This window comes from Nomascus leucogenys, chromosome 20, assembly GCF_006542625.1.
Source record: "Nomascus leucogenys isolate Asia chromosome 20, Asia_NLE_v1, whole genome shotgun sequence".
NCBI classification, from domain to species: Eukaryota; Metazoa; Chordata; class Mammalia; order Primates; family Hylobatidae; genus Nomascus; species Nomascus leucogenys.
Window position 1 is genome coordinate 11,068,215 of NC_044400.1, and position 12,089 is coordinate 11,080,303.

The window sequence follows — 12,089 nt, forward strand, 5'->3', positions numbered from 1 at the left end:
AAACTACAGAATGAAGAATCAAATTTTTAATTCCTTCCCAAATCTTTCTAAGCTATAAATACTCTTTTAAAAGTATTAGTATAATCAGCATGCTATAGTGAAAAAAATAATGTATTTTGGCATTGATCAGAGTGTTGTATTCAAACTTTACTGCCACTTGCTATTTATGTGATGTGTCCTTAGGCAGGATATACTGTTTTCTTCTGCAAATTGGTGTTAGTGTTAACAATTGCAGGGATATTGTCGAGAGAATTGGTAATATATCTGCGGCTAGCCTAGTATCATATATTCAATAAATAATAGGTAATGCGATTATTATTGTCTTTTTCAGGTGAAGATAATACTTTCCTAACCCTGGACTCGTACAATATTCTTATCTTGTCATTAATTTTAACTTGAATCTTCTATGCAATTTCCACATACATAATTTTGAAGGATAAATTTATCTATATAGGACATGGGTTACGTGATCTCAAACAAACCTATGACATAGGTTTTGAGACTTTATTAACAAATTACTTAAAAATATTATTTTGGGGGGCAAGGAGGAGGAATAAGGAAAATTCCTAGGTCAGAGACAGGAAAGAAGCCTGAATTAGATTTGAAATCTACCTTCCTGGGAGACATTCCTCTAAGCTTTGTATACTGGATAAATACAAGTACCATACCAATCGTGATTACCCTTGAGAGAAAGACAATTGTAGCCATTTACATAATAGCTTACATATAACCTGACAATAAATTTTAAGTGAAACATATAATAGGTAAATTGAGCATACTACCTGTAATAATAGAAGATTTTTAGCAGTCCATTAATCCGTATTAAATATTCTATGAGGTTTAAGTAACTACTGAGATAAAATATAGTTTTCTTTTCCTCTCTATAATTGTAACTTGATGACATGTAAGCCATTTTTGTTCATAATTTTTCTCTTTTTCAGAGTTAATCAGGTAATTCTTGCAAGTGTCCTGCAATTTGTACCCAAAGTCAAAGAATTTTTATGCAAAGTCAAGAAATAAAAAATTGTGTGTAATATTTAAATCTTTGTCAAATATAAGAATTCATCATGACATTTTAACAGAGCAGGCATCCAGAAATAAACCGATATATTCAGATGCTATTTTCAACTTCTAAATTAACACAAATATGAAAGAACAGGAAAAATGTTAAATTTATTTTAAGAGGTTCTTAAAACACAATAATCAATTATTGTAATTTATTATAATGCTGTGATAACCCCAGGAGTTATTCAAATGGTGAATCCTACTTTTTGCTACATTAAATGCATTTCTAGATGATATCTCTTCTGACTTCTTGATCTCTAGGTCTTATAGGACCCAAGAGATAAGATTATAAACCAGAAGTCTGAAACCAGAGAAGCTGAGTGATTTACTCAGTCATAGTACTTTGAGAATGAAACAGAAATGAAACATTAATAACTTGCCTCCTGTACATGTCTCTCTTCAAATAATAACTTTACTCCCTTCAGTGATTTCCCTTCAGCCTTATTCTAGTTCCCAGTGTTTTTCTCTACAGTAATTTTTTTCCATAAGCTAAGCTGGACTATAAGGTTAACAAGAGACATGATATAACTATCATTAAAAAATTAATCACGTATGATATATAATTGTTTAAGCACACGTTTACATTATATGTGTTTATGTTTTATTCAGTGTGGGCAGAAGGTGAATGTCTCATTTTCTTAGAGGTCGAATATACTGAATATTAGATTTTTAAACTTAGTTTGAGAATTGTTTTTTATATATTCAGAGATAATTTCCACTTTCTTTTTTGACTGTTTTTTAGTGTTAAAATCTAACAGTTGGAAATAATTTTAAAATTTACATGGAAAATTTCCCAACCAATGAAGTGTCATCAGTTTCAAAAGTTTTCAGATGCTTAGGATGATTTATGTTTTTCTTAGCAAAACTTATAATATTGATTAATATGCTCCTAAGTTTATAGAAGAGAGATAAAATTTAAATTAACTTATTTTAGAGCCAAAAAAGATGTAATGTTATTTTTAAAGATTAGATCTTATCATATCTGAGTCCCCATTTTATTGTTTACTCATTTGAACCAAAACTTGAGTTGGTTCTCTGTTTAAATGCCCTAATTCTTGTCTACAGTACATCTTCTACACTGCAGTACATCCACTAAACAGTTATTGTCTATCTAAGGACAAAAGCCTATTTTGGACAACTTTCGTGTTGATTCTTGAAACATAAACATAAGTTCTCACTATCTCGTTAAGTAATAAAAGAAACTTCCTTAGAAGTATTGATTAAATTATGCCTTTAGGCATTTTCACTTTTCTTTCTAGTACTTCCCCTTACATGATAGAATATTTGTTGGGTTTCTGCAGGAGAGATTTGATATAAGTCTTTGCCTCCTTTCTACCTCTTTTTTTTTTTGCATCACATTTAAGCTCTCGTGACATTGGTTTTTAAAAAGTCAAATTGATCTTAAAATTCATGTCTTAAGATGTGACTTTGGTAATCATGAAACTTAATACAAATTTGTTAAGTTTTACAATAATTTTCATTCAAATGTCAATACCTTAGATGAATGTACTTAGATGGAAACTTGCACAAGTAAATTGCTTTTTAAAAAGTAAAGGAACAGGTAATCAAGAAAGCCAAATCCATCAGATCTGGTATGAAGTTACCACTTTATGTTATTTGTGAAGTAATATCAATTTATTTCACCACTGGACAAGTTACCAATATAAAAGATGGTTACCATCTGAAGACCATTCATTGGCTGTCTCTGCCATTCATTGGCTGTCTCTGCTGACTCTTTTCCCAGCTCTGCTACATATTAGAGAGCGTCCTTGCATGACCAAAGTTGATTTGTTGTTTTACCACTTTAAGAATGGAGGTGAATATTCTAGCCTCTAATTCTAATTTCAGGCATTACTTGTAGGATAACACACAAGATAAGTCTTTACACTGCCAGGCAAAATTAATTTGCTCCTCTTTTACTGTTAATTCTAACTACTTGTGATTTGCCAAGAACCGTACTAATATAAACTTTTAACTTAAAAATATCATAGCTTTTAAAGTAAAAATACCAACCATTCTACAGGAGTTACAGTAATTTCACTTGAAATTCTCATTTCCTAAAGATACTATCACCAATGTACTTCATTGGTTAATGTACTAAGAAAATACTTAGTAACCTAATTTTGTACAGAATTAACTACCTGGAGTAGTATGTGAAGTCCTCAACTCTTAGGAGGAAATTATCAGGAATAGACCTTATCACAGAAATGATTAGGTGAATGTTGGTACAATCTGCCCCATAAAAATAAATAAAAAGTTGAGAGTGTTATATAATTTAGAAATAAGATTTAAAAAAAAACTGTAAATGATGGAAATCTCCAACATTGTTCATTTAAATGCCCTGACTGTTGTCTGCAGTACATCTTCTACACTGCAGTACATCCACTAAACAGTTACTACCATCTATCTAAGGACAAAAGCATATTTCGGACAACGTTTGTGCTGATTCTTGAAGCATAAACGTAAGTTCTCACTATCTTGTTAGGGAACAAAGAGAAGAAACTTTTGAAGGAGTGGCTGACATGGACAAAATCTTGTTAACTGAATCCTAAAACAGTAGAAGTATTTAGAGACACATTTCTGATAAACACAAGAAAGTACTCCTTTGCAAAATGAAACAATGTATGAGAAATATTTAAACCTTATGCTTAATATATGCTAACAATATGAGGAGATTAAAATAATGGTTTAGGTACATTCATGGATGATAAGGGAAAGTGAGATAGGAAATTGGTAATAGAGTGTGGTAGAAAGAGTACTGGATGGGGTGCTTCATGAACTGAATTCTAAGACCTGTTTTTCCTTAACGAGGTACATGTATCATTAGGCAAGTCTAATTTCTCTCAGTTTCAGTTGCCTTATAGTTAAAATGATTGGATATAAGTAGTCCATTTTTTAAGCAGAGAAATATATTTTTGGTATTCATATATTTTTCTCCAAAATAAAATAGTGCTCAAAACTACAAAATTGAAACAATTGATTGATTGATGAGTAATATGTGAATAGATTTGGCTGAAGAAGTTTGAGTAGCCAAAGTCAAGCCTGTTCAGCCATCAGTTGTTCTTGGTAGCCCTGAGACAATGCAGAGAATACAATTTGAAAATATTTGCAAATATTTTACAAATATTCTCGCATTGCCTTCCCTCAAATATGTTCTATGATTCTGTGTCAGTTGTCTTAAATGGAAAAACAAATATTAGTCCCAAAATGTCATTGGCTTCCACTGTCACAAGAACAATTAAAGAATATGGGCCAGGCGCAGTGGCTCATGCCTGTAATCCCAGAACTTTGAGAGACCGAGGCATGTGGATCATGAGGTCAGGAGATCGAGACCGTCCTGGCTAACATGGTGAAACACTGTCTCTACTAAAAATACAAAAAATTAGCCTGCATGGTGGTGCGCACCTGTAGTCCCAGCTACTTGGGAAGCTGAGGCAGGAGAATCACTTGCACCCAGGAGGCGGAGGTTGCAGTGAGTCGAGATCTCGCCACTGCACTCCACCCTGAGCCACAAAGTGAGACTCCGTATCAAAAAAAAAAAAAAAAAAAATATGGACCATAGGTCTATTTCAGTATATCAGTTTTTTCTATCTTTATGTAATTAAACTGATAGTTTCTTATTCCTCATTTTTCTTCTTTAAATATCTTTTAAATGAGCTCTTGTGTGTGAAGATTTGTAATGCTATTCATATTCTCCTGAGAGCTTAAAGGTCTGATATTGAGCAACTTAAACTCTAGGTGAATAATTTTCATCATATATGAATTAGAGAAAATAAAACTTTCTCCTGGCACATATTAGTAAGCAATTCTAAATTCCTTGGATAAAGTGTTCAGCAATTATATTTTTCTCTGACTACTGTTACCCCTCTTTTTTGGCTATTCACCTTGATTATCAGATTTTATTATGACAGTGTTGTCTTTTAGATTTATTGATATTCAAATTGGCTAATTATCTCCTTTTCAAACTTTTTCTATGCTAATTCTATGCCTTTTTGTTATAATTATCTAAAGGTTAGTAAGGAGGTCTCTTGATTTAATTATGTAAAATTCATCTGGAAATCTAATTCTTTGCTATTTTTTTTTTTCAGTTTTTTGTGTTTTTTTTTTTCGTAGACTAAGATTTCATACTTTTCTTTGTAACTAGGTGATACTGGCTTACCTAAATGATTTTATTGTGTTTATTTTTTTTTTTTAACTTTCACCTTATAATGTTAACATCTTTTAAAGGCAGAGTGAGATCTGACTTTTCATCTTTGGCTGTCTGTATTCAGAAAGGGCCTTCCTCTATTAAAGCATAAACACATTACTTTGCAGCTCCAGAGTGTACAGCCCTGTTAGCTGTTATCCACTGAGTGAATGTTGAGTCCCTTGGTGCATGGAATTGACATCTATTCATTTTTCTAGCAGTGTAATGAATCCAAATGATCCTTTATCAAATAATTCTCCTAGGCTTTCAGTCACTGGAAAGCACTCATTTAAAATATATTAAAAGTATGTGTCCTATATCCTCAAGAAGTTATAGTCACTGTATTTGTTTATCTGCCATTTCCTCTGTGCCTTTGTAGAGAACAGGGAAGGAGTTCTGATCACATTATCAAATGATACAAATTAAGTCATGCACAGTCAATAACATGTTACCTTTTGGACATTTTTATATCTTTCACAGAATTCCCAACTTGTGAGCCACTAACACAATTTGTATGCAAAAGTGGAAGATGCATTAGCAGCAAATGGCACTGCGACTCTGGCAAGTACCAAATGCTCACTGTATAGCATTGATTTGATTGGGGGCTTGGCGGTCTGGACTGTCTGGCTTTCTGCAGAGGTACTTTGTAGGGGAATCTTGCAGAGCCAAGAAAAACGGCTAAGACAAGTGGTGAGTGGGCAGTTGGCACATCAGTGGGAATTAGTATTAAAGATAATGGAGCTCAATATTTGCCCCATGGGTCTGTGATAGAGATTTGTTTTCAAATGTTATGTTGGACATAGTCTAATTCTACAAACATGTAGTAAAGTGGACAATTGAGAAAATAACCTGGACATCTCAGGTTCCGTAAAACATGCATGTAACCTCAGGAGGAGAAGCTTATACATTGCTATGAAATTACCCAGATAGTTTCAACTCTGTCAGTTTGCTCTTAGGTTCAAATGGTATTTTTTCTCCTATTCATTTGTATTACTATGCTAAATTATGCCAAATACAGGTAAATTAATTATATAGGAATCAATGCATTCCCAGCCATTTATTTTAATTTGATCTAATTTTACTTCACAGCTCTCTCCCCTCCCTCCCGAAATGGTTGTTAATAAAGAATATAAATCATTTCTAATGATACCGTACAACAGTTTCCAAGTACAAGTATATACAGAGGAGCCAAGGAGGAGGGGTAAACAGTGGGTTCTCATGTTGGAGAATGGGGAAAAAGGGAGGATATTGAAGATAGAATTATAAACTATGGGGCATGAGAACTGTAGGTTTAAGTAATAATCTTCCACAATAATTATATTATTGGTTGTATCATTTCATGAAATTCCTACAGTCACCATTGCCTCCTTGTTTCATGATGCATAGATGAATTCAGTCAGTGGTTAGTTATTTCTGTGTGGAATAGAAATTAAGCTTCAAAATCCAAAGTCAAGGATTTTTTTCTCTCAGTTTAGCAGTTGATATTAAATCAAAGGGGAAGCAATATGAAGATGAAAATAATTCTTCCACTGTTTATAAGAAACGTCGTTCCACTGATTCAGCTATCATTCATTTTTCAAAAAAAAAAAAACTTTATATAGGAAATAAATAAATAAATAAAAGGGCTGGGCACAGTGGCTCATGTCTATAATCCCAGTATTTTGGGAGGCCGAGGAGGGTGGATTGCTTGAGGCCAAGAGTTTGATACCAGCCTGGCCAACACGTTGCGAAACGCCGTCTTTACTAAAGAAATACAAAACAAATTAGCTGGGTGTGGTGACGTATGTCTGTGGTCCCACTTACTTGGGAGGCTGTGGCAGGAGAATCATTTGAGCCCCAGAAGGTGAAAGTTGCAGTGATCCGAGATTGCGCCACTGCACTACAGGTTGGGGGACAGAGCAAGACTCTGTCTCAAAAAACAACAACAACAAAAACCAGTTAGATATTTCATAAGAAAAATTTTCTTCATGGTTCAGATTTCACTGCCTCATGTTGATGTTTCTTTCCAGATGACGACTGTGGGGACGGGAGTGATGAGGTGGGCTGTGTTCACTCTTGCTTTGATAATCAGTTCAGATGTTCCAGTGGCAGATGCATCCCAGGCCACTGGGCCTGTGATGGTGACAATGACTGTGGGGACTTCAGTGATGAAGCCCAGATCAATTGTACTAAAGAAGGTTAGTAATTTTATAAATTAATGAAATCTCATTTTAAAAGTTGATGCATAATAATACTTAGAGTATTACAGAGAGAATATTCTATAACAAATAAATTGCTTATTAGGCAAAAATATACATGTGGAACTGGGTAAAATCATTTGCTATCTCTTTCCTTTCCCTCTTTGCTTTTTCCCTTTGGTTTCTCCCCTCAATACCTCCTTATTCCTTCATGCCTTCTGTGGTCTTTGTTTCCTACATTTACTCAATGCTTTACTTACTGCTTTTTTTTTTTTTTTTTTTTTTGAGACGGAGTCTCGCTCTGTCACCCAGGCTGGAGTGCAGTGGCGTGATCTCGGCTCACTGCAAGCTCCGCCTCCCGGGTTCACGCCATTCTTCTGCCTCAGCCTCCACGTAGCTGGGACTACAGGCGCCCGCCACCATGCCCAGCTAATTTTTTGTATTTTTAGTAGGGACGGGGTTTCACCATGTTAGCCAGGATGGTCTCGGTCTCCTGACCTCGTGATACGCCCACCTTGGCCTCCCAAAAGTGCTGGGATTACAGGCATGAGCCACTGCGCCCGGCCTACTTACCCTCTTTAATCTCATCCAAACCCTAAAACTATTTCAACAGTGAAAAAGAAAAAAAAAAAAAAAAACAATAAGAAAGGAATAATTTTACTTTTATTTCCATGCAAAATTTGTTTACATGAGGTTTGAAATAATCCTTGATTAAATGAGGATGTATTTCCAACTGACTGACTTTCTCGAGTACAAGCTAAGAAAGGAAGGCGATTATGACCGTGGCTCTCAGCATATCCGTGGAGATGATCACCCTGTCATTTGCCTGGCTTACTTTGCAAAATTTGCTCAGTCATAGAGCATATTAATAATTTAAAAGTCGTGTTGGAAATCTCACAGAAAAAAATCATTAGACTGTCAAACAATCATACGATTAATACCATTTTAACAGAATTTTTTCTGCTAAGAGACTGAAAGATGTTATTTATTTCATTTATCTCACAAATATTTACTGAGGACTAAAGAATAAATAAAAGGATGAAAACATTTGGCACCTGCTCAGTTTAAATACCAGCACAAACAAACAAGCAACAAAGTAATTTATTTAATGTGGAGGGGGTAGGAGAATCACATACTCCATGAGCAAAAGAAAGCATTTTCAAAGTGTTTTACACAGAGATATGTTTGTCTTCTGCAATATTTGTCAACCTGTAAGATAGACAGTTTCTAAATCGTTTTCTCCCACATTGATTCCTTTTGTCTTTTGTTTCCCCTCTTTCTCTTTAAACTGTAACTTCTTAAAACAGTGGTTATTAAATTATCTACAATACTAGGTTTTTAAGAAGCCCAGCTGTTCTGTGGATTCCCTGAGTGATGTATTAAAATACATATTGTGTGATTTTTTATTTTACCTGGCTAACTTGGATTATAAGAGTCATAGTAAAGATCCAAATATGGCTAAACAATGGCCTATAGGCCCTGAGGCAGTGAAACACAAGTTCTCGTGGTTGATGCTCTTGACACGATTCCTGTCGTTCTCTGGCAATGGACATCGTAGAAATCATAATAAAAACAGAAACGAAGAAATTATTTGTGACGTCCCATAGGATTTAACATGAGTATATTTGAATTCAATTTTGCTCCAAAATCAGAAGAATGCATTATCGGTAAAGCTACCATTTAGTATTACCTCTCATTCTCCATTATGTAATAAGCTCAAGACATCACTCTTCTCTCTTTACCTCTACCTCATTATTGTGTCCATTTCTCTCTCTTTTTAGTTGTTCCACGAGTATATATGAGCTAGAACTTTTTGCATATTATTAATATTGAGTGAAAAAAGAAAAAGTGTATGTAAAGTTTTGTTTTTATTTTTTTGCCAGTATTTGAAACATTCATCTAAGAGTGGTCAACATTTCATCATTATGTAACGTTTTAAATATAAACAGTATTTTTCCTTCCACACAGATGTCTTTTAAGGCTCCTCATGGAGTGTGTGTCTGTGGTCGGCTAACACTACTCCATAATGTGCTATGAAATCTAAATTGCCCCAAAGTTAATTTATTGTCATCTCAGATGTGAGATCACATCCCTCTCTTGTATGTGTATTTATCACTAAGTTTAAACGATCATTACATATTGTGAAATTTTTAAAAGATTGCTTTTCCCTCATGAGTGTCCAAATTTAGTGGCACACCCCTTTTTAGGCTCTGTAGGTAGTATCTCAGGTTTCATTATTATAGAAGCAGTGGCTATTTAATGTTAATGGCCTTATTTAGAGCACCTCAATTTCACTAACAGATTACTATATGGGTATACTGTCAATGTGAATGGCATATATTTCTTATATATTTATAGAAATGATTCAGTTAGTTCACATGACTCCTTGACATGTTTCAAGCAAAGAATGAGGAGTGTTCTTGAACTAATTTGTATTGATCAGATTATACATTTTACTAGGATTCCCTAATCAAATATTCTACATGGTGAATACAAGGTGGAGGAATTAAGGAAAGTTAACATTCTAGGATAACTTTGGTAAAAGACAATTCAAAGGATTTCAAGTGGAACTTAAATATTTCTATTCATTATTCTTTTGATTGTATATTCTGGTATAGAAGTTGTAAAATGATGACACAGATTGTTAAAGCTGATCAGCAAAGTCATTTGCACGTGCAGAATTTGTGAGCCATTGCCAAAGTAAAGCAGAAATTCGCTTTGATTAGTCATATAATTCAGTCCCCAAACCTGCTGTGGAAGAAAGAGCAGGGGATTCTGGCCTGAGTTTCAAGACTGGCTGTCAAAACTGATCAAATCCACCATATAATTGCTCAGCACTTTGCTTTACACTGCATGGGTAAGCAGAGCATATGGTGCAATTTCTCTCAACTCAAATTGTTTTCAAAAGGGTAGAAATACCCTTAAATTGACTTTTAATAGTAAAGGAGGAGGAGAAACTGGGAAATGGAACATTCCATATATAATCTTCATTTCAGAAAATTTCAAAATTTAAGTTCACTGTATATTCTCTCTAAAATCACTTTCAAAAAGAATTTATTTTTTGTTAAATTTTATTTTTTATAATTGATTCATGGGGTAATTTTGCAGGTTTATTATAAGAGTATTTTGCATGATGCTGAGGTTTGGACTTCTATTAATTCTGTCACCCAGATAGTGAACATAGCACCCAATAGGAAGAGTTTCAACCCTTGTTCCCATTCCCTCTTTCCACTTTGGAGACTCTGTTGTTCCCATCTTTATGTTCATTTGTACCAAAGGTTTAGCTCCCACTTACAAATAAGAACATCTAATATATGATTTTCTGTTTCTGTGTTAATTCACGTAGGATAATGGCCTCCAGATGCATTCATATTGCTGTAAATGTCATAATTTGTTCGTTTTTATGGTTGCATAGTGTTCCATGGTATATATGTATCACATTTCCTTTATCCAATCCACTATTGAAGGGCACCTAAGTTGATTCCATGTCTTTGCCACTGTGAGTAGTGCAGTGATAAACATACAAGTACAGGTGTCTTTTTGGTAGAATGATTTATTTTCCTTTCGGTATATACCGAGTAATGAGATTGCTGGGTCAAATGGTAGTTCTGTTGTTGTCGTTGTTGTTTGAGACTGAGTCTCACTCTGTTGCCCAAGCTGGAGTGCAGTGGCATGATCTCAGCTCACTGCAACCTCCACCTCCTGGGTTCACGCAACTCTCATGCCTCAGCCTCCTGAGTAACTTGGGACTACAGGCGTGAGCCACCACGCCCAGCTAATTTTTGTATTTTTAGCGGAGATGGGTTTTCACCATGTTGGCCAGGCTGGTCTCAAACTCCTGACCTCAGGGGATCCATCCACCTCGGCCTTTCAAAGTGCTGAGATTACAAGTGTGAGCCACTGCCCCTGGCCCTTTTTTTACTCCTTTGAAAAATGTCCAAATTTCTTTCCACAGGGGCTGAACTAATTTACATTTCTACCAACAGTGTGTGTGTGTGTGTGTGTGTGTGTGTGTGTGTGTTCCCTTTTCTCCAGTCTCACCAACATCTGTTATTTTTTGACTTTTTAATAATAGCCAGTCTGATTGGTGCGAGATGGTATTTCATTGTGGTTTTGATTTGCATTTCTCTGATTATTAGTGGAGCATTTTTTCATATGTTTCCTGGCCACTTATATGTCTTCTTTTTTTTTTTTTTTTTTCTGATACGGAGTCTCGCTCTGTCACCCAGGCTGGAGTGCAGTGGCGCGATCTCGGCTCACTGCAAGCTCCGCCTCCTGGGTTCATGCCATTCTCCTGCCTCAGCCTCTCTGAGTAGCTGGGACTACAGGCACCCGCCACCACGCCCGGCTAATTTTTTTTTTGTATTTTTTAGTAGAGACGGGGTTTCACCGTGGTCTCGATCTCCTGACCTCGTGATCCGCCCGTCTCTGCCTCCCAAAGTGCTGGGATTACAAGCCTGAGCCACCGCGCCTGGCCTATGTCTTCTTTTTGAGAAGTGTCTGTTCATGTCTTTGGCCTACTTTCTAATGAACTTGTTTTTTTCTTATTGATTTCTTTCAGTTCTTTATAAATTCTGGCTATTAGTTCCTTGTCAGATGTGTAGTTTGAAAGACTTGCCACCATTCTGTAGCTTGTCTGTTTACTCTGTTGACAGTTTATT

General features: G+C 35.3%; 1 protein-coding gene across 1 annotated transcript in view; it reads left to right on the plus strand.

Moving 5' to 3' along the window:
- Positions 1-12,089, plus strand: part of LRP1B (LDL receptor related protein 1B) — a 1,933,392-nt gene that overhangs the window by 1,188,687 nt on the left and 732,616 nt on the right. The window contains exons 19-20 of the mRNA XM_003267617.4: positions 5,732-5,812; positions 7,261-7,428. Coding sequence (XP_003267665.2) covers positions 5,732-5,812; positions 7,261-7,428 — 249 coding nt within the window. The remainder of the gene's footprint in view (positions 1-5,731; positions 5,813-7,260; positions 7,429-12,089) is intronic.